Source organism: Cnephaeus nilssonii (assembly GCF_951640355.1).
Source record: "Cnephaeus nilssonii genome assembly, chromosome: 2".
NCBI classification, from domain to species: Eukaryota; Metazoa; Chordata; class Mammalia; order Chiroptera; family Vespertilionidae; genus Cnephaeus; species Cnephaeus nilssonii.
Window position 1 is genome coordinate 79,257,679 of NC_137073.1, and position 19,562 is coordinate 79,277,240.

Sequence of the window (19,562 nt, forward strand, 5' to 3'; positions counted from 1 at the left end):
CTTTCATCAGCAATAATCTCATGGATCAATCGCCAATCAGATCTTGCAATGAAGTCAGGTGAGAGCATCTGGCCAACCATCCCAGCTTGTTTCTCTCTGTAAAACCCCTCCCTCTGGCTTCAGAGTTGCATTACTGGGAAAACACTACTAGTGAGAACTTAAATTTTCTGGGGTTTGTTTCTCTAAGAATTCTATGAGTAGAAAGGGAGAAACTTTTGTTGATCATGTGTAAAAGGCTAAAGCAAAAATATAGCCAAAATTTAAAAGAGGCAGTAGCTACTTATTTTACAATTAGAGGACACTGGTATTAGAAGGGTTAAGGAATTTACTGGAGACAAAGCAGAGTGAAATTTCTGACTCAAATAATATATCCCAGAGATTTATATTTCACAAATGCCTACATCTTTACTACCTTGGATATCAGATTTGATCATCAAATTACAAAGAGTCTCCTACAATACAGTATAATAAATTCACACTTGGAACTTCAATATGCCTCAAACTATGACAGGACAGAAGAACCTACAGGCATTGCATAATACATGCTGCTAACTGAGAATTGATTAATAGATGAGCACACACACACCTCCAAGCAAGAAAGAGTCCGGAGAAGGTATTCCTGAAAATGATAGCCATACTTCAGGTGGCATAAAAACACTGGGAGAAAGTTCTGCATGCAGTGAAACAGAAAGATCTGCTGCTTGTTTGTTGTAAACACAAAGTTGTATTTTATCACAACACTTTAACAGTGTATACTGTATGAAATTATCATGGTAGAAACAAAATACCATGGTCCTTCACATAAATTAGTAAGTAGGAATAACACATTTATAAAGTACTCTGAAAATATTTTGTTAAACTTGACACTTTAGGGAAATTGTACCCAAGTAATTCAAATAAAGCCAATGTCTAGTTCCCTTTGACCTCCTCCATTTAGATTAGTATAACTGAAAGTCTAAGAACTGTTTTGATATTTAATGCTATAAACTCAATCAAGACCTCAAAGCATCCTATATAATAAAAGGCTAATATGCAAATCGACCCAATGGTGGAACGACCGGTCGCTATGATGCACACTGACCACCAGGGGCAAATGCCCAATGCAGGAGCTGCCCCCTGGTGGTCAGTGTGCTCCCACAGGAGGAGCCCTGCTCAGCCAGAAGCCGGGCTCACAGCTGGCGAGTGCAGCGGCAGTGTCAAGAGCCTCTCCTGCCTCCGCAGCAACGCTAAGGATGTCTGACTGCCAGCTTAGGCCCTCTCCCTGCAGGGAGCAAGCCTAAGCCATCAGTTGGACATCCCCTGAGGGCTCTCTGATTGCGAGAGGATGCAGGCTGGTCTGAAGGACCACGCCCCCACCCCCCGCATGAATTTCGTGCATCGGGCCTCTATTTTAGATATAATCCATCATGCAATTATGCTTCTCATTTCTAGCTATCACACCAAGTTATTTTCTCCTATTTCAGCCTTCAAATCAACTTTACGTCTTTCCTCATGGAAATTTGTTAGCAACAAAGACACACATAAGGGACAGCCAGCTGTACTGCTGACATCTGTTTTCTTTTACTAAGAAAAACATGGATATGTAAATGGCATCCTATACTTATTCTTACTTGACAGAGGTACAAAATTCTCCCCTTTTGGATGTTACTTAGCAGATGTAAGCACCATTTGTTGTTGAATTTCAGAATTTCAAATGTTTATTTTCTTAAACTCAGACTTACTGGGAAAGTGCTTATTAATCAGAATTTCTCCTGTTTTAGACAAAGATGCATTCACTTAGAAATCAGAAAAGACTGACATCAAAGTTATCAAAGAATTTATTGAAACTAAGCTAAAAAGAAAACACTTTTAGCATATAGAGTTCTACTTTTACAACAAAGACAATTTTATTAGAGTATCAACACTAGCTTGGTTGTAGGTAAACAAAACAGACTCACACCACTTACACAGCTCCTGTTGGAACCGGAGGTGTGAGGGCTCTACTTAGGTTGTACAGATGTGGATATTGGACCCTTTACTCATTTTGAAAAGAGAACAGAGAATGAAATCCGAAAGCCAGAAGCCTTAATGAAAGTGTCTGAAGATATGTCTCACTTAAATAAGAAAATACATAATTTTCATACCACAAGCTATGATTCTAAATGATACAGGTCGTGGTGGGCTGGCAGAAAGTTTTCCATCAAATAGAGTCTCATCTATAACCCTGCACTTAATTGTTACCATGAATCCAGGAAAGAGAAAGCCAGGTCCTTCCCTGGAGGTCAGAGGGGGGACCAAGGGGAGCTCCCTACCCATTTGGGACTGCTTGCAAATTTCTAAGTGCTCAGGGCAGAACAGTCCTGCCACAAAGCAGCCAAAGTGCGACTTTCTCTGCTTGTCGATTTCTGTTTCAAATAACCCACCTGGACATGTAAATTTTTCATTAAGGTTACGTCCCTGTCTCTTTCACATTTCTGTGAAAACAAATAACTAAACCTAAAATTAACAGGAAAATGTCTTAAAAGTCAAGAATTTAGTAAAAAAAAAAAAAAAAAAGAAAGAAAGAAAGAAAAGAAATGCTGGTTCTCATGAGAAGAACTGTGTCATAACATGTAACTTAATACACGTGGAATATATTGTGGTCATCAGAGAAGAGGCTAGGCGCCTCTGATTTTATCAAAGCTAATTATTACCTTTGCTTTCTCCAGATGGATTTACTCTTCTATCATTATATTGTTACCTCTTTTGGAAAGGTATTTCATTTTGTGCTAAAACAGAGGGAAAACACTTCTTATATCTGGGTGAACGAACCTTGCATTCTGATTCTCTTTTCTGGAGGCAGGGTTCAAAGGCCCCCTCCTCCCCCCCGCCCCGCCCCCATCTTCAAGAACCTGCCAACAGCCGCGCTTTCTCACGGAAGCACAGTGGTCAGTGCAGAAGGGGCAGCCGGCACCAGTCAGCTGTCTTACCCCATCGCTGGGGGCTTTAACAACGCAATCCTCCAACTTCTCAGCAGTCTCACGTAAGTGGGAGAAAAGGTGAGGAAAGCTATGACAAGGCATGTTCTGAACTAAACAGAATACATAAAGGCAGGAGTTTGTGAAGCAAAGCAAATTACTTTCACAGAGACTATTTCTGTGAAGGACAGTGACACGTTATGACCGCAGGGCCCGGCAAAGGTGTGTAATGTGGGAATCAGGTCGCCGTCTTCTGTGACCTCTGTGCAGTGTCTTCAATTTATGTGATTTATTTCAGCCTTGCTTTCTGGATGAGGAATGACAACCATGGAGGGTCACTCAGATACTGAGTGTGAAAATGTAAAAATAGCATGGCTGGGGAAGCCATGAAAAGCAAACACATATCAACATCCTTCATTGGAGGCTCTTTTCTTTTACTGTTTAGAAAGAATTTTGATCAAAATTTAAGCTTTATATTTCATGTGTGAAACCTGGGACCCACCGTCAGAGTCAGAAGTGGGAGCTTGGGAGGAGTGTGTGGATTCATAAGTGACCTCTCAAGTTAGCCGATTTCCATGTTCTATACAAACTAACCTGGCCACAGAATCTCACCAGTCTAAACATTCTGCCTTTAGTTAAAGGATCTCAAAATGCCGTCTTAAGGAGTACCCCAGTGGACAGCTTACTTATGAAAGGAAGAAATACATTTTCATTCCCCGATCTCTGACTCCCCACCTCCTTTAACTCACTTCCTTGTGTGTGAGAGGAAATATGGAACCAGGGTTGAATGGGGTTGTGTGCACGGGAATAAAATGCCACTGTCTGAGCAGCCTAAGGCAGAAAGGGCTGGAGTATTTATTTGAATAGGATGTCTCTCCTAAGGGGCAGGAAACACCCATCAACATCCTTCACCTGCACAAAACATGGAAGAGGCTCTCTCCAAAGGCAGCAAAATGGGGCTTTTACTGGGTTGTGGGAAATGAAATGTGACCCTCATGCAAAGGGAAGGAGATAAAAGGAGGGGAGCGAGGGCAAAAAACCTGTGCCTGGGGACACTCGCTGACCTTGACACATGTTCTACTCCCTTTAAGTGGCAGACAGAAAGCATCATCGGCTTAACACACTTTCCCATCAACAGAACTACCTGTCCTAACCATGGGATGGAAAATAACAGCTCTGGCCCTAGCTGGTTCAGCCCAGTGAATAGAGCGTCGGCCTGCAGACCAAAGGGTCCCAGGTTGGATTCCCCCAGTCAAGGGCATGTACCTTAGTTGCAGGCTCCTCCCCAGCCTGGGCCCTGGTCAAGGCTTGTGCAGGAGGCAACCAATTGATGTGTTGCTCTCTGTCTTTCCCTCTCTTCCATTCTCCCTAAAAAAACCAATGAAAAAATATCCTCTGGTGAGGAGACAAGAAGAGGAAAAGGAAAAGGAAAAGGAAAAGTTCTGGAGACACAGCAGGCAATGGTCAAAGCCAAGGCTACAAGATACCTCAGATGTGAATGATGCCAAGAACAAATAAACTGTGATTTCAAAAACAGGAATGGGCTGTCATAGGCCCATGTGCGTGCACATGACATACAACACACGTAGCTAATTTCAAGTCACATGGTCACGAAATAGTTAAATGTTGGGCTTAATAACAAGCATTTTATCCACTTGCAGAGAACCTACTGTATTGTTCTAGATACTCGGGATGATGGACAGACAACTGAGGTCCCTGCCCTCGTGGAGCTTATAATCTACCACAGGGAACAGATAAGACACAATCAACATGTAAGCAAATTAGGAGTTTAGATAATAAATGCTTTGCAAAAGCAGAGGACCCTTTGGTCCGCAGGCGGACTCAGAAGGGCAGGCGGCTACGTGACTAAGGTGAGCAGAGCCAGCCTCCACGAGAAGGATTTGAGCAAGGTGCGAGAGTGGACTGGGTAAAGGGATGTCTGAGGAAGAGTGTCCCAGCAGAGAGGACAAAACACAGCCCTGAGGTGGGAGGGGGCAGGTAGGAGAGGGCAAACTGCCTCTCTTGAGTCTTGATTTCATCTTTCATCCATGCTTCATAGTACAAAATAGGGATGCAGTTCATGTTTACTGAATTATTTAAATTCCAATAAATATAAGATTACCCAGTACACACAAAATTAATCCGAACTACAGGCTAGGGCTTTGTAAGAAAACTGTACACAAAATATATTGGTGGAACATACCTTTTCCTGAGAGGAGTTGAACATCAGATTTTCAAAAGGGCTTTTTTTACTCTTTTCCCCTCTAAAAGTTACTTATCACAGCTTTGTTTCCAGGAACATACAAGGAAAGTGGAAAAGCTGGTTCTATTATATAAGGAGGAATCCTTCACAAAGAGTCTACTTTTGGCCAGAGTCTGATGACAACTTTCTTTTAAACACAGTAGGTGGCAAGCACAGGGTACGAGGAGCATGTGGTCAGCAGGCAGGCAGGCCAGAGCACCCTATTTCCCCCTTGCCCATCATGGGAGGGTGCAAAACTGCCCACAGGACACTCTCTCAACAAGAAGGACTTGCATGGAGACCTGAGACCTCAGGGGTCAATTCTAATAACATAAAGGCAGTCAAACACGAAAAACAGGCTAAGTCACGTGCGGGGAGAAAAAGGGAAAAAAAGGACTCAAGAATTCAGTTACAATAAGAACTATCCTTTCCACCTCCACAGAACATTGTCATTGCAAAAGGTTTTCAAATAAATACACGCTTAGGCAAAAGAAATCAGAGTCCCATAGCTTTCAACGTTTAACTTTGTCCTTACAACTACTTTCCATGTCAATTGGACATGCAACTAGTAGGAGTTACTGAATTCTCATTTTATAAAAATTGCATTTATTTACTTATTTATTTAAAATTTTATGTACTGATTTTTAGAGAGAAAGAGAAGAAGAGAGAGGGAGAGAGAGGGGTCCGGGGGAGAGAGACAGTGAGAAACCAATTAGTTGTTCCACTTATTTATGCATTCATTGGTTGATTCTTATATGTGCCCTGATGGGGCATCTAACCCACCACCTTGGCATATCCAGACTAAGCTCTAACCAATGGAGTATTCAGCCAGGGCAGGAATCATAGTTAAGTGAGAATACAAGATTAACAGTCTAGAAAATTGAATGTTTAGTACTACATTCCCTGCCCAACCCCCCAAACACTGCCTTTTCAATCTCTCCTTTATTCCCAATTTCTCATTTATATTCAGGCCTGTTCTTTCTAATACTTTAATGCACATTATCATGGGTCTCTTTTTAAAATTCTGCTAAAAATTTCCACTTTACATTTCTATGACTTAAAAAAATAAAAAAGCTGTTAAAATTTTCAATTGTCACCATATTACATGAGAAAGCATTATAAAAGAGCTTAGGACCTAATAAGAGGAAAACATTTTTCTTAAAAGGCTTGCTTTTCTGTATACTATATCCAAATAAAGTTACACCTGATAGCAATTATCAAGTGCAATTTTGTTTAGAAATTACTTTTACAAAATCTTTTTGTCATTAATATTGACAAAATACCCCTTTCCACCTTTTAAATATTCTTTTCTAATCCAGCTCAGATATTTTTATGGTTTTGTAATCTTTTGTTATATATATATTTTTATTGATTTCAGAAAAGAAGGGAGAGGGGAAGGGAGGGACGGAGGGAGGGACACATCAGTGATAAGAGAGAATCATTGATCAGCTGCCTCCTGCACACACCCCTCACAGGGGATCAGGCTGCAACCTGGGCATGTGCCCTGACCCGAATCAAACTGTGACCTCCTGGTTCATAGGTCGACGTGCAACCACTGAGCCTGGTACAGCAGCTGGGCAGTCCTGTAATCTTTTGTATTCTGGGATAAATTAAATTGTTTTCCCTCTTGTATTAGCCTACTTATAAGGACCTGTTTCTAACTAATAAAACAAAAATTCAAATTAAAAATAAGTAATTTGGTGGAAAAAAAACAATTATGTATGGTTTCTGCCATACATAGTCTTGGAGAGAGAAAAAAAGATTACACAAAGGGAAAAAAAAAATGCTTGAAATTGACAAAGCCAATAACAGCAAAGCTGAGTAAAAGGCTTGCCTCTGTATGAAACTGAACAGAAACAATCAATCAAACAAACAAAAAAACAAAACCCTTAAATGAGCAGCTGTGCACAAAGCCCAAATGTGGACCATCTCCAATAATCAATGAGAAGTTTCTGAATCAAGGTGGTTCAACACCTTTTGTCAACACCACGGCTGACAAAATGTATGTGTATCTAGATTTTGATTCACCTGAAAAATTAAGTCTTGGCTTTTGAAATGTATAGTAAAACATATTTGGACATGTTTTACAATAAATACGGTATAATGTTCATGAAACAAGTACCTCTTTTGGGTCAGGTGGGAGAGGGAAAAGGTATCCTTAGTAAGTTCTTTGACTTTTACAAAATATTCCCAACCCTATTATAAATAGCTACGCTAAAAGGCAGCTATTTACCCTGACATCCTGCTTCTTTATTCTCATTACCTCATTCATTTTTTGCTAGAACAAGCCAACACCAAAGAAAGCATAACAGTATCGAAATCTCTTCCAGAAATACATTGCCATGCTGCAGCCAGTTCTATTGTAACCACTGCCACCGAGTCCACCCATTCTAAGCATACCTTTCCATACCTATCCCAGTCTTGGGAAGGGAAAGAAAAATTACACAAGCAGGGGGGGAAAAAATGCTTGAAATTTACACGAGTGAGGAAATGAATTGACAAAGCTGATAACAGCAAAGCTGAGTCAAAGGCTTGTCTGTGTGAAACTGAACAGAAACAAACAAACACACAAACAAAGCTCAGACAAGGACCACCTCCAATGAACAATGAGCGGTTTTTGAATCAAGATGGTTCCCATTAGGAAAAGCACCCAGTGATCTTTTTTCTCGTGAAGGCCAAGCGCACTATAGGCACTGATGCCACACATACATTGCCCTCAGAGGAAGAGCACTCCCTCCACATCTAGGTACCGACAGGATTGGGTTCCAGCTGCAGGCACAGTGTTCCTGGAGAGGAAACCGGGAGGTAGACACCCGGTTACGAAAACAATGGTTTCTTCTCCCCCGAGTTCTGTGGTCATTTTATTACTCTCTACATTTTTTCCACACAAATCACATTAATGTTAAATAGACTTACATTAGACTTACCCTCTACTTTCTCAAAATGATTTAGATATATCATACCAATTATAAGAATAAGGAAGTAAAAAAGTATTTAATTCAGTAACAACTACAAAAGTAGTTCTTAAAAACACTCACTAAACAGGTTCTCAGATACCACCTCCCTATTTTATAACTAAACCCTCCACCCCACAAACACAAATGTCTAGTCGTGTAGTGACTGGCCACGCTTTTACGCACCATGTATACATTCAGGTAAAGTTGCCGAAACGACTTCTGCCCAGAGCATTTCAACTCAACCCAAATGTAAAACTTTCCTTTTAAAAAAATAAAAATAAAAAGAGTCATTTAAAAAATCACTCATGAATACTGACCTTGCTGTTCAGTTTCTGCTTCAGTTTTCGAAGAACCTGGTGCAACAGGAAGGGGTCGAGGTGGCCGGGGCTTTGGGGTGGGAGGTGAGATTTTTTTCCTCCCAATATATTCTACATAAGTTCCTGGAAAGTCCCCTCTCTCCCCTGTGGTTTCATTATAGCCATTTAACCAGCCAATTTCTTCAGGCCTGGCTTCCTGTCCATCACTAAATCCAAGAGCTACTAAGGACCCTTTATTCACAGTCAATATGTCATCCAAGTGCAAGTCAATATCTTCTTCGCGTTCCTTTTTATAATCATAGAGTGCTCTGTACTGGTACCCCTCAGCACTCATGTTTGCAAATCCGTGACCATGCAACAGACGAGTCTGGGTTACACTGCAGTCTAATTTTATGTTTCTATGGAACGTGAACTCAGAGAGTGCGTTAAGATTCCGAATATGTGTCCAGCAGAGGACAAAGGACAACTCTCCAAAGGTTTACGAGGAGAGGTGATTGTCCATCTGTCCTCCATCAACGGTGCGACTGAAGACAGGGCTCCACTTCCTCTGCAGGCCACAGTTCTCCCACTGGCTTCCTTTTCAGAAACTTGTCAACACTTGGACTCCAGGCTGACTCTCACAGCGAGGCCCAATCCTTTCTGACACTCCTGTCACACTGTCCATCTGTCGTCTGATTTTACTGTTGCGCTCCACACGCAAGCTTCACCTAGCAAAAGAAAAACAAGACTTAAGAATGAACATCACACTTTGCCATCTGTGCGAATTTGAATTTCTACTTCCATTCAACAAGTACTTAATCAATTTGGCAGATGTACATGGGCAGCATGCTCTTGCTGGACATGATATCCACCAGAGAGATTGGAGAGAGACACTCCCAGCCTTCTAAGAGCACCAGGCAGGGCTGGAAGGGGTGTTGGTATGTGGCAATGTCTCAGAGGTAAGACTGGTACACAAGGAACTGGTACACAATAACATTAGGTAAATGCCAAAAGACAGCAGCGACTAAACACTACAGAGTTCAAATGAGGGAGAGATAAGATCTAACTGTAGGAATCTGAAGGCAGAATGAAATGTGTGGCACGGCCTAAGGTACAAATCTGACTAAGCAAAGTATCATATTCTGGAAAGAGCCAGAACTGTGAGCCCAATCCGTCTGGAGGCAAAGAGGGAGCTTGCTGACTTGTGAGAAAGCAGGCTCCAGGCTAGCAGTATTGAGGATAGCAAGTAGAATTTAAGGAGTTAAGGAACCGAAGAGGAAGTAGAGACAGTTCCTGCAAATTATTTTATGAAGAGAGCTTAGTGGAGGGAGAAATAGGAAATGAAAGTTTTTTTTCTTTTCTTTTTTTTAACATAGTGGAGGCAGAGAAATTCTCTAAGTTAGGAAGTTAGCGTTGGATTGCCAAAAGAACAGTGCACACATGTGCACGCTTAGCACTCCAATCATTTCGCATCGTTATCTTTATTATCAAGTCAAAGTAACCCAAAGGTTTCCGTTAAGCTGGCTGAACAATGAAGCCATAAAAACAATAGCCACACAAGTTCGGTGCGCTGTATCAAAGAGAGCTTGTACAAATTTTACAGTGTGGAACACTTTAGAAGTTTAATATGATAGGCACTCTTCAGTGTAAGCATCTTAAGAAGACAAATCTGATTGCTGAGTAATTGTTATGTTGGCGTTCAGAAGTGTAAAGTATTCAACTTTACATGGCTAAAGCCTCTTAGCTGTAATATAATAACACTCTTAGGAGAGTTACATATTAAAAGAAGCAAAAACAAACACTGGAAATCTTTGTGTAGCAAGAATATGAATTTTGGTTAGTATTATTCTACTTTGTAATTCAGTTGTCAAGAGAAAAAAATGAAAGCAACCAGCAGAGAGGATGAAAAAATAAACTATATTATGTTTGAAGACAGCCTCTCCTTTTGCTAGATCCAGAATCAAATTAAATACTCACTGCATAAATTCACACAAAAATGTAGAACTAGCAAATCTCATTTTCAGTACTAATGCACTCTGTACAAATGAGACACAGAACTCTAAAGAACATGAAAAAATTTACATGTCCCTAAATGCCTGGAAACCAGGCAATATGCCTAAGAATAATGTAATCCCCCCCAAATCTGCCTTGCAATTTTTGTTAGCTTTTCCAGGCAATGTATGTCTTTTTTTGGAGGGAAAATTCCTCCACCAGTAGGCTGGTAGATCTTTCCTCCAGCTGCTGCTGCTTATGGCTTCCTCTATTTCAACAACTCAGTAGGCCAGTTTGGTGAGATTTTTAACAGAATGCCGAGCGTAGTCCTCAGCAACCACCAGACCCCTGCTCACCACATACCTATGTAGCTATCTATGCAAGTGCCTCGCCAGGGCACACTGTAGTAACAAAGGCTCCATGTCTACTCAAGGTATTACAAACCCGAAGAACTCGCTGGCTTTACTGATGCCAGACTCTAGAGTAGCAATCTCTGCCGTGTGTGCCAGAAACCTGTGTTTCTATTAATTCCTGGTCTCTCACCATTTGCAAAAAGAAGCTTACTGGCTGTGTAAGATAAATCCTGTACAGCACTCTGGGCCCTCGTCTGAGAAAAAAGAACCCCAGATCTTCTATGACTCTAGGATTGAAAGTACACACCATTGTATTAGAATATGCCATTCCTATCTTCTGGGACCCCATCATCAAGGCCAGGAAGATCAATCAGAACAATTCGAGATCAGCCATGATTCGGTGCCAATTAAGTGGCTGGAGTACAATGTTGTAAGAAAAGAGGGAGACCTGACTAGTCGTTTGGGTGACGACTGGCTCGTGTCCTAGTGTGAGGTACACAGCATCCTTGGCTCAGAAGATGCAGGCTATTTTTTTTCCCCTCCATGGCTTAATCCATTAGAAGTTATTTGTTGCTAATGAAACGACCTTGGCCATTATTCAGGTGTGCAGTAGCCAGGCCCATTTTAATGACCGTCACTGTCGTTGTGGTCCACACGGTCATCACCTGACACTTACTGGAAGCTACTGTGTGTTCTAACGGTTCAATCGTCTTCCTCCTCCTCCTAACCTAATGCTTACGGGAGCTGTTCTGCCAACACCTAATATTTGTTGGGAGCTTTATGTGAACTAACACATTCAATACATACAATCAGCACATTCAAAGCGAGATAATCATAAGGCAGGTACTATCAGTAATTCTCACTTTACATGGGAGAAACTGAGGTGCAAAAAATTTAGTATCTTCGCCATGATAACACCGAGCCGTTGAAAGGAGGAGGCAGGATTCAGATCCAGGCAGTCTGCCAGAGCCACCACTTTTTACACCACTAGAACCTACTGCCCAAACTCAACTTGCTTCGATGCCTGAGACATGTCCATGGGGTGACCGATGCAGATTCCTGCCCACCCGTTCTGACCTCCGCTTTTTACTCTCTGTAACAGCAGCCTTACTGAGTGTGTCTGTGGCTCTTTCACAAACACACCTGCACGAAAAGAAGCCATTCGAACTCAGAGCAGTCCCGTCAAGTCCAAGACCAGGCATCTAGGACCATGCAAATTTCCTTCTAAAGAGGCTTCACTAAAATGCATCCTTGCCAAAGAAGTCCATAAACTAGTGAATAAAAGAATACTGGACACATCACTTCTGGAAGGCTGCCCACTTCTGCTCTATGAGCTGAAGCTTCTGCCACCTGTATCCCTCTTGGCATCTATGCCCCCCCTCCCCCTCAACCCCTGCCGTGGCTATCACCCCAGGCTCCTCATTGCACAATGTGTAAAAACCCAGCTCCTCCTTAGGGAGATGTGAAGTATTAGTCCACAGTCACAAGGGCTATCACATCTAGAGGACTGACAAGTTCTTTTTTCTCTCAGCAGGAATGCAGAAAACTCGGAAGCCTGAGGCACTGGCAGTGTCTGTCTAAACCTCCTGAGATCAATGGAGCCCCAACTATTCAGATCCACAGGCTACATGCCGCCCAGATTCACAAGATTTTGCTTCCAGTGTCTGGCTACACACACCTGTCCATTGAGCTATTTCTACCCAGCACGGAGTAAAGATTTTCATATGCGGATAATATCCACCATCCATTAAGTTAATGTTTTCAAATAACCAAGGGTGTTATGATATCTAGTCTCCAAGTTAGTTACTATTGTTGCTCTAACAAAAGGTATAAAGGAATCCTATGAACAAATTAACTCACTTATATAACATCATATGAACAGTTCAAAATTTCCTTAAAGGGAATGATTTTGTTCCATTCGTTCAACCATTTTAAAGATGACCCAAGATACTGTTAATTGGAAGTGTATTTCCTCTCTCTGCCAAGATACTGAGCAATTCTCATTCTCTTCCTCAAAATAAATATTGTTTCTGATGCCTGACGAGCACCCATGACTCCTTAATGTACAACTGCTTGAAAGTAAAATTTCAATTTAACCCTCTAACCTGCAGGCATTTTGGCAAAAAACTTTTCTTTGAAAAGTCCTCTGACTTTGTTGACTTACTCTCCTTTTACAAAGGACAAGGATTTAGCAAACTTGGTGAGAGGTAAAGGATATTTTTAAGTCACTTTAAATAAATCAAGACTATATCCTGATCATACGATTCTATCCTGCGATAAAATGAGCAATCTGGCTTTGGGTGCCAGCACAAAATGGGTCTGCGATCCAGATGCAAGGGCTATGGAGGGCTCCTGGGCCCCAGCCGTTACCTCCCTACTTTCCATCTCTCCATCCTCAGTGTGCTCGCTCGGAGTCTAGGGCAAGCTCCCCACCTAAATTCAGTCTTTAAAAAAATCACTGTTTGAAAATCTTTTCACTTTTCAAGTATGTTCTGGAAATCATGACAATCGAACTGAACGAAAGTTAAAATTTCCTAGTAAACACAATGAAGTTCAACTTAAAATGATGCACTCAGGATAAAAATTTTACCTCAACTAAAACAAAATAAAAATGATGGGATCAAATTAATCTTGGAGCTGCAGTCATCAAATATCTCCATTCATTTTCAAACCAACCAGAATGTACTGCCTGCTGCCATGCTCAGGGCTGAGTTTGTATTGTGGGAAAGCAGAGTGTCCAGGGCAGGACTCCCTGCCTGCAAGCCCTTGGGAGGGGGTTGGGGGGGGGGGGGAGGGTGTGGTGAAGAAGGGTGTTGTGCAGAAAAGCCCAGGTAAAACTACCAGGAAGGACAAGGAGGCAGGATTCTCCAGAAAGCACTGCGGGAGGAGCAGAGGAGAGCGAACGAGACCAGGCCCAGCTGGAGACAATTCCCAGGCTCAGAGGTCATCACCTGGGGTCAAGGAGAAAGGATGATGCAGGCACTCACACCAAGGCTTTCTTGGGCCTGAGAGACACCCTGTTACCCAGAAAGGGACATAGGGCTGAGCATTCTGCTTCTCGGCATCATCACTGAAGAGAAGCCCTGAGGAGACGCCCTGGGATGAGAGGGCTGAAGTAGACAATCCAAAGCCCCTCCTCTTGTTAAAATACAATGCTGTTTTGTAAAACACTTAACAAGAAGGTTAGTATAAGCACTAAGCTTCGGACTCAGCAGCTGTCCCCATCAGTGCCTAGATTTTAAACTTGGGCAAGTTACTTAAACCTCTGCGCGTCACAAGTTTAGCATCTGTGAGAAAAATACAAAAAAGCAAACCTACAGCTCATAGGGTTATTATGAGGATTAAATTAAATGGCATATATAAAGCACTGAGCTCCATGATTGATAACTAGAGCTTAACAATTAACACCAACACAGTGCTTACAATGGGCCAGGCTCAGTTCTTAAGAGTTTTGCATACATCAACCCATTTAACCCTTACAGCCACCCTAGGTACAATTATTATCCCCATTTCATAGATGAGAAAAGCGGAGAGGTTCAGGTGCCAGAAGCTACATGGCTAGTAAATTGCAACTATGGTGTTTTGTTAATATTGTTACCACTATTATTAGTAGTATTGAATGACACTGCCATTTATGCAAACTCATATTTAAAAGAGGAACAATTTGCCAGGAATTTTCTTTTGCATTGCCTCTAAATACTGCAAACTGTTCTCAATGAATTGTGAAGCCAGCCAAAATAAAACACTCTGCTGTCCCCTTAACTCCCTTCCAGAGTAAATAGACAGATAAAGGCTGCCTGCAGACTTTGCCCATCTAACTCTCTCCCTACCTGAGGTAGAGGGTGGCTCTGCAGAGGTCAGGGCAAAGGCTGCCTCCTGAGTCTCAAGGGTGTGCGAGAGTGTGTATCAGGGAGGACAATACTAGGCTCCCTAGGTGCTCTCCAAGAGAAGAGATGAAGGCACTAATGCAATCCTACAGAACTGACAGTTCGCATGTGACAGCCCGCTCTTTGGGCTGAGCCCTGAGTCTGGACCACTGGGGGTCCAGTGAGGAGGGCAAGGGGCATGGCACACCGGCCCAGGCAGGCACCTCACTTTATTAAAGTACTCCACCCACTGGCGGATTCTCTCTCCTTACATTTTGGCCACACTCCTGTGATTTAAATAATACGAAGGGGGTCGGGGAGGGGTGTTCATTAACCTGAAAACTATTTTGACTACAGGTGCCTGTGGATAGGCATTTGATTTACTTTAAGAAAAACAATGCTGGGAAGATAAACTATCCAGAGATGTTTTCATAATAGAATTTTTTTTTGTTTTTTAGCAAAATCTATACTATACTCTTTCTACCCTTTACAAAAAAATAAAAAAATAACATAAGCCAAACAGACAAGTTTATAGATGATGACACAGTCAATTTTTCAGCTCTTTTGGCATAATATACAAAAAATAACTTTTAATCACCACTCTTTTGGCAAGTAATTTCAATAAAAGTGTTGGCAAAATCATGGCAAATAATCGCACTAGGGGGTACAGGCGAAGGAGATGGGGAAAAAAACAATAAATATAATAAGAATATTTAAATATTAATTACAACCTAAGTTTTTGTCTTTAAAATGTCAAAAAATTGCATTATGCCTTCTAAGGTAAAAATCAATTGGCAATCCCTTCCTTCCATTGATGAGTAACTTGCTCACCTTCTCAAGCTTCCCTGAGATGCTCCATTCTCCTGCCTTTCCTGGCAAAATCCCTGTGCCTTCCAAAGGAGGGGACCTGTGGGGAGCCTGTCCAAAATGTATAATATAGTGAAAAAAGCACTTCCCATTTTCTCTGCATTGCGCATGCCTCAGATGTGCGAATTAAAAATAAAACTCCAAATGCAGACATTATCTCAGCTTTCTATAGTCTACCTGACCATATTTTTTTTCCCCAATGTGTTCATGTACCACCTCTTTAGTCAATAAGACACATTTGGAAAATTACAAATTGTAAGCATAATAAAAGCTGAACTAGAATTGTTCCTGTTTTAATGAACAATCTCTCAGAGTATGTCTTTTTAGAACAGTCCTCTAAACTACCTAAGAAAAAAAATTTCAACCAACATACTAATCTAAAAGTTACATGGCATTCATGGGAAAGTTTAGTTAAAGGTCTGGCCAACACTTTTAACAACACAAACTTTGGATAAGTGCAGTAGGCTTGCATTTGAGATACAAAACTCTTCTACACAGTCCCAGGAGTGAATGCATACTCCACCACCACTGGGAATAACCAAAGTATGCATTACCTGTAACTCACTGCATCACTTGTTTCCCCAAACCAACCTTATACTGTGGGGATTTCCTGATCTTCATACATTTCAATTTCAAGAAATAACTAAAGACAATATAATTAATCAATGGGAAGTGAAATGCTTTTTCACATTGGCTATCAGCATTACAGATGTAAAAAAACACACAGTGATATCATTTTACAAAAGCAGATATAACAGCAGATAATAGTGTGTACATTGCAGTGTTCTGTGAGGCAACTGGCAAAGAACAGGCCCCATATCAAGATGAAAGTTAAAGAAAGCAAATGCACATAACACTTTGAAAGCCAATATCAGATGCATAAAACTTTCTTCCAATCATAGAAATCTACACAGTTCTTCAGGAAAAAGTATGATTCTACTACCTATCTGCAGCTGGCATAGAGAAGCTGAGGCGGCCAGCAGTGGCAGAGCCCAGCACTTCCGCAAGGCAGGCAGCCTCCTCCATGGCCCTTCTTTCCAGTTTAAACCTTGATTCCCAACCAAACACACCTTCCCAAACTTTAGGGGGACACTTCCACTCCCCCCCCAAAAAAAAAAATCAATGGAAGGGGTTATTTTCTTTGTAGTGATCATAACATTTGCTTCCAAAAGTTTAAGCAACTTTTGTTCCTAAAAAAAACCATAATCTATTTGTTGCTTTTAAACCGTTTATTTCAAGAACAGTGTAATCAGTCAAAAAAGTATACATGGGGGTGGGGGGTGTCAGGGGAGAGTGCTTTTTATTTTCTTTTTCAACCATAAAAGATGGTTGTGGCCTTCTGTGCAGAAATCACCAAATTCCTAATGGTTTTTACTCCTTGAGGATGCATTCCTCTGATAGCCTGCCTGGGAAATGAACCTGCTTACCTACCCAACCTTTCCTAGCTCATACCTCACCCTCTTTAAAGCTGCCAAAACGCAACACTATCGAATGAAATATTAAAATACAATCCCACATGAAGCTTGGGTCAGTAAGCTTGGTGAATGTCCTGCCTAACAACTAAAACTTGAACCTCATCCCCCTGAAATGACAATCTCATGCTGCATTCAAAACCCGGAACTACTTTATCCATTCCTACTTTGCACCGACAAAGAGGAAAAGGACAGAAAAAAAAAAAGAAGAAAAAAAAAAAAAGAAATCCTATCGCTTCTAAAGTCCTAACTCCCCTCACCCCACCCCCACCCCAAATGAGAGTAAACTCATACTTCAGCTGCCAACAGCGCTGCAGCAGCCACCGGGATTCCCGGTAGGAACAGCGCCCAGAGAAGCATAAGAATTTCCCCCAAACAGTTCACACACATGCTGCATTTAACATGTAACGGCCATTCCGTTCACACCCTCCCATTCTGGTTCCCAGAGCACATTTCTGGACTGGAGTGGCTGGTCGGGGCTTTTCCGTTCTCTTTGTCTGGGAATCTGCGGGGCAGTTTCTGCCCTTGGGAAGTGAGGGTTAGGACCGCGGTTTCCAGACAATCCCCCAAGCTACTCGAGCTCGGGCTTGCACGCTCTCCTGCCCTCCCTAACCGGCTCCATATTGCTGGGCAAGTCCCTCCGGTCTCAACCCGCGTTACAAAAAGCTGGATTTCCGGGCTGTTCCAAGACCCCGTGAAGCGCGTCTCCAACAACCTGCCCAGGCCCGGCCGGCACTAGACACCAGGCTGGGGCCCCGGCGACCCGCTGCCCCGAGGCGCGCTTCCTCCACCCCGGAAGGGGAGGGAGACAAACTTCGCCGGGGGGGGGGGGGGGTGGAGGGCTGGCAGTGGGCTCCGGGGACCACCGCCGCCCCGCCCGCCCGCCGGGATGGCCCAGGCATCGACCCCGGCTGCAGCTGGAGGGCACGGAGGAAGGCATCGCTCCTTCCCGCTAACGCAAAGGCAGCGGTCAGGGCGCTCCCCCCTGGTGAGGGACTCCAGGAAACTGCAGCCAGGCAACCCCGGGGACCCTCGGAAGTGGCCGGAGGGGGTGAGGGAAAGCCGGGGGTCGCCTGCAGCTCGGGGACGGATGCGCCCGGCGGCGTGCAGTACCAGCTCGCAGGAGGCCGGGAAACGGGGGCCAGGACGCCGGCTGCGAGCGGGGCCCCGGCCGGGCGCAAGACGCCGGCGACGAAGAGGACCAGCGGCCGACCGCTCTCCCCAGGCTGGGCTCCGCTGAAGGAGCCGCCGCCGCCGGTGACAGGAAGAGAGCGGCGACAGCCGCGCGCACGCACCGCCTCCCCCTCGCGAGCACACACACCCCGAGCCGCTGCCACCGCCTACCTCCCCCGCGGGCCGGCTTCCTTCCTCTCCCGAGCCCGGGCTGCAGCGGCGGCCTCCAGCGCGCACGGCTCCGACCCCCCGGCGTTCTCAGTCCGAGCTCGCCGTCTCCCAGCCGCTCTCGCCCACCAGCCTCGCCGCGGCAGCCGCTTCCTCCAACTCCACTCCAGCTGCTCGCGACTCCTCTCCGCGCGCCCGCAGCTCCAGCGCCCGGCGCCGGCTCCGCCTTCGGTCCAGCCCCGCGCGCCCCGCCCCGAGCCCGCGCCAACCAGCGCCCGCGTCCCCGCCCCTCTCCGCTGGCGCCGCGCCCTCCGCCGCTGCCCCTCGCCGTGCCCGCCTCCCAGCCCGGCGGCCAGGGGGGGCGGAGCTCTGACCGGAGGACCCTTCCCGTCGCCGGTGCGCCGGTTGCCCCGCTCGCCTTCCGCTCCCGCCGCGGGGATGCCCGGGGCGCCCGGGACTCGCGCTGCCTCCGCTGTGGAGCGCTCTGGGTCTGCGTCCTCCGAGCGGCCTGGCTGCAGCCCGCCCGCTGCAGAGCCGCTGCTGGGCGTCTCCCAGCCTGGAGGCAGCTGGGCTGGGGGAGGTCTGGGACAAGTTTAGACTGACTTGGAGGCTGCGTCTCTAATCCGAGCGTCTTGAAACAAACCCCAGCCTTTATTCCAGCCCTCGGCCCCAGCTGAGTGGCTGGGCGGGAAGGACTCAGGATTCAGGGGCTCGCCAAAGCCGGGAGGCCCTGCCATTCCCGGCCTCGCCAGCACAGCCTCGGGAGTGGGCGGCAAAACCACGCCGCTCCGCGTGGGCCTGCGGGTGAAGGAAGGGTGAAAGGGTGAACCGGAGGGACGAGCGCCCGCAGCCTGCCGCGAAATCCAAGAGCCTGGCACCGCCGCCACCGGGAGCCAGGCGGGTCGGCGAGAAGGGGAGAGTTTTATGAGAGCGCACGCTGGCTGATCCCTTGCAGTCCTGAGATGACCGAGCAAATGTAGGTCGCTCAGGCAGATTACGGCCCTCTCTCTCCTTGTTCGTTCACGGTGTCAGTGGAGGAAGCTCACCCGAATTATATTGTCCCATAAATATGTTCGCTTTCAGTGGCAGATTCTTCAAATAATCATTACTTAAGTTGCCACCCCCCCAAACCTGATGTTGGGTAAGATGGCACGCCAGCACCTGGTGTTCCGCTGTTTTCCATGAAAACACCTAAGAATCGCTTTTTATAAAGCCCTTTCCAGATTCCTCCTCTTCGCCG

The 19,562-nt window shown here is 44.6% G+C and overlaps 1 protein-coding gene across 1 annotated transcript in view; it reads right to left on the reverse strand.

Moving 5' to 3' along the window:
• PIK3R1 (phosphoinositide-3-kinase regulatory subunit 1) overlaps positions 1-18,522 on the reverse strand; it is an 84,290-nt gene extending 65,768 nt beyond the window's left edge. Inside the window, exons 1-2 of the mRNA XM_079799299.1 lie at positions 18,326-18,522; positions 8,453-9,159 (exon numbers count right to left, since the gene is read on the reverse strand). Coding sequence (XP_079655425.1) covers positions 8,453-8,786 — 334 coding nt within the window. The 5' untranslated portion in view covers positions 8,787-9,159; positions 18,326-18,522. The remainder of the gene's footprint in view (positions 1-8,452; positions 9,160-18,325) is intronic.
• Positions 18,523-19,562: the final 1,040 nt, after the last annotated feature.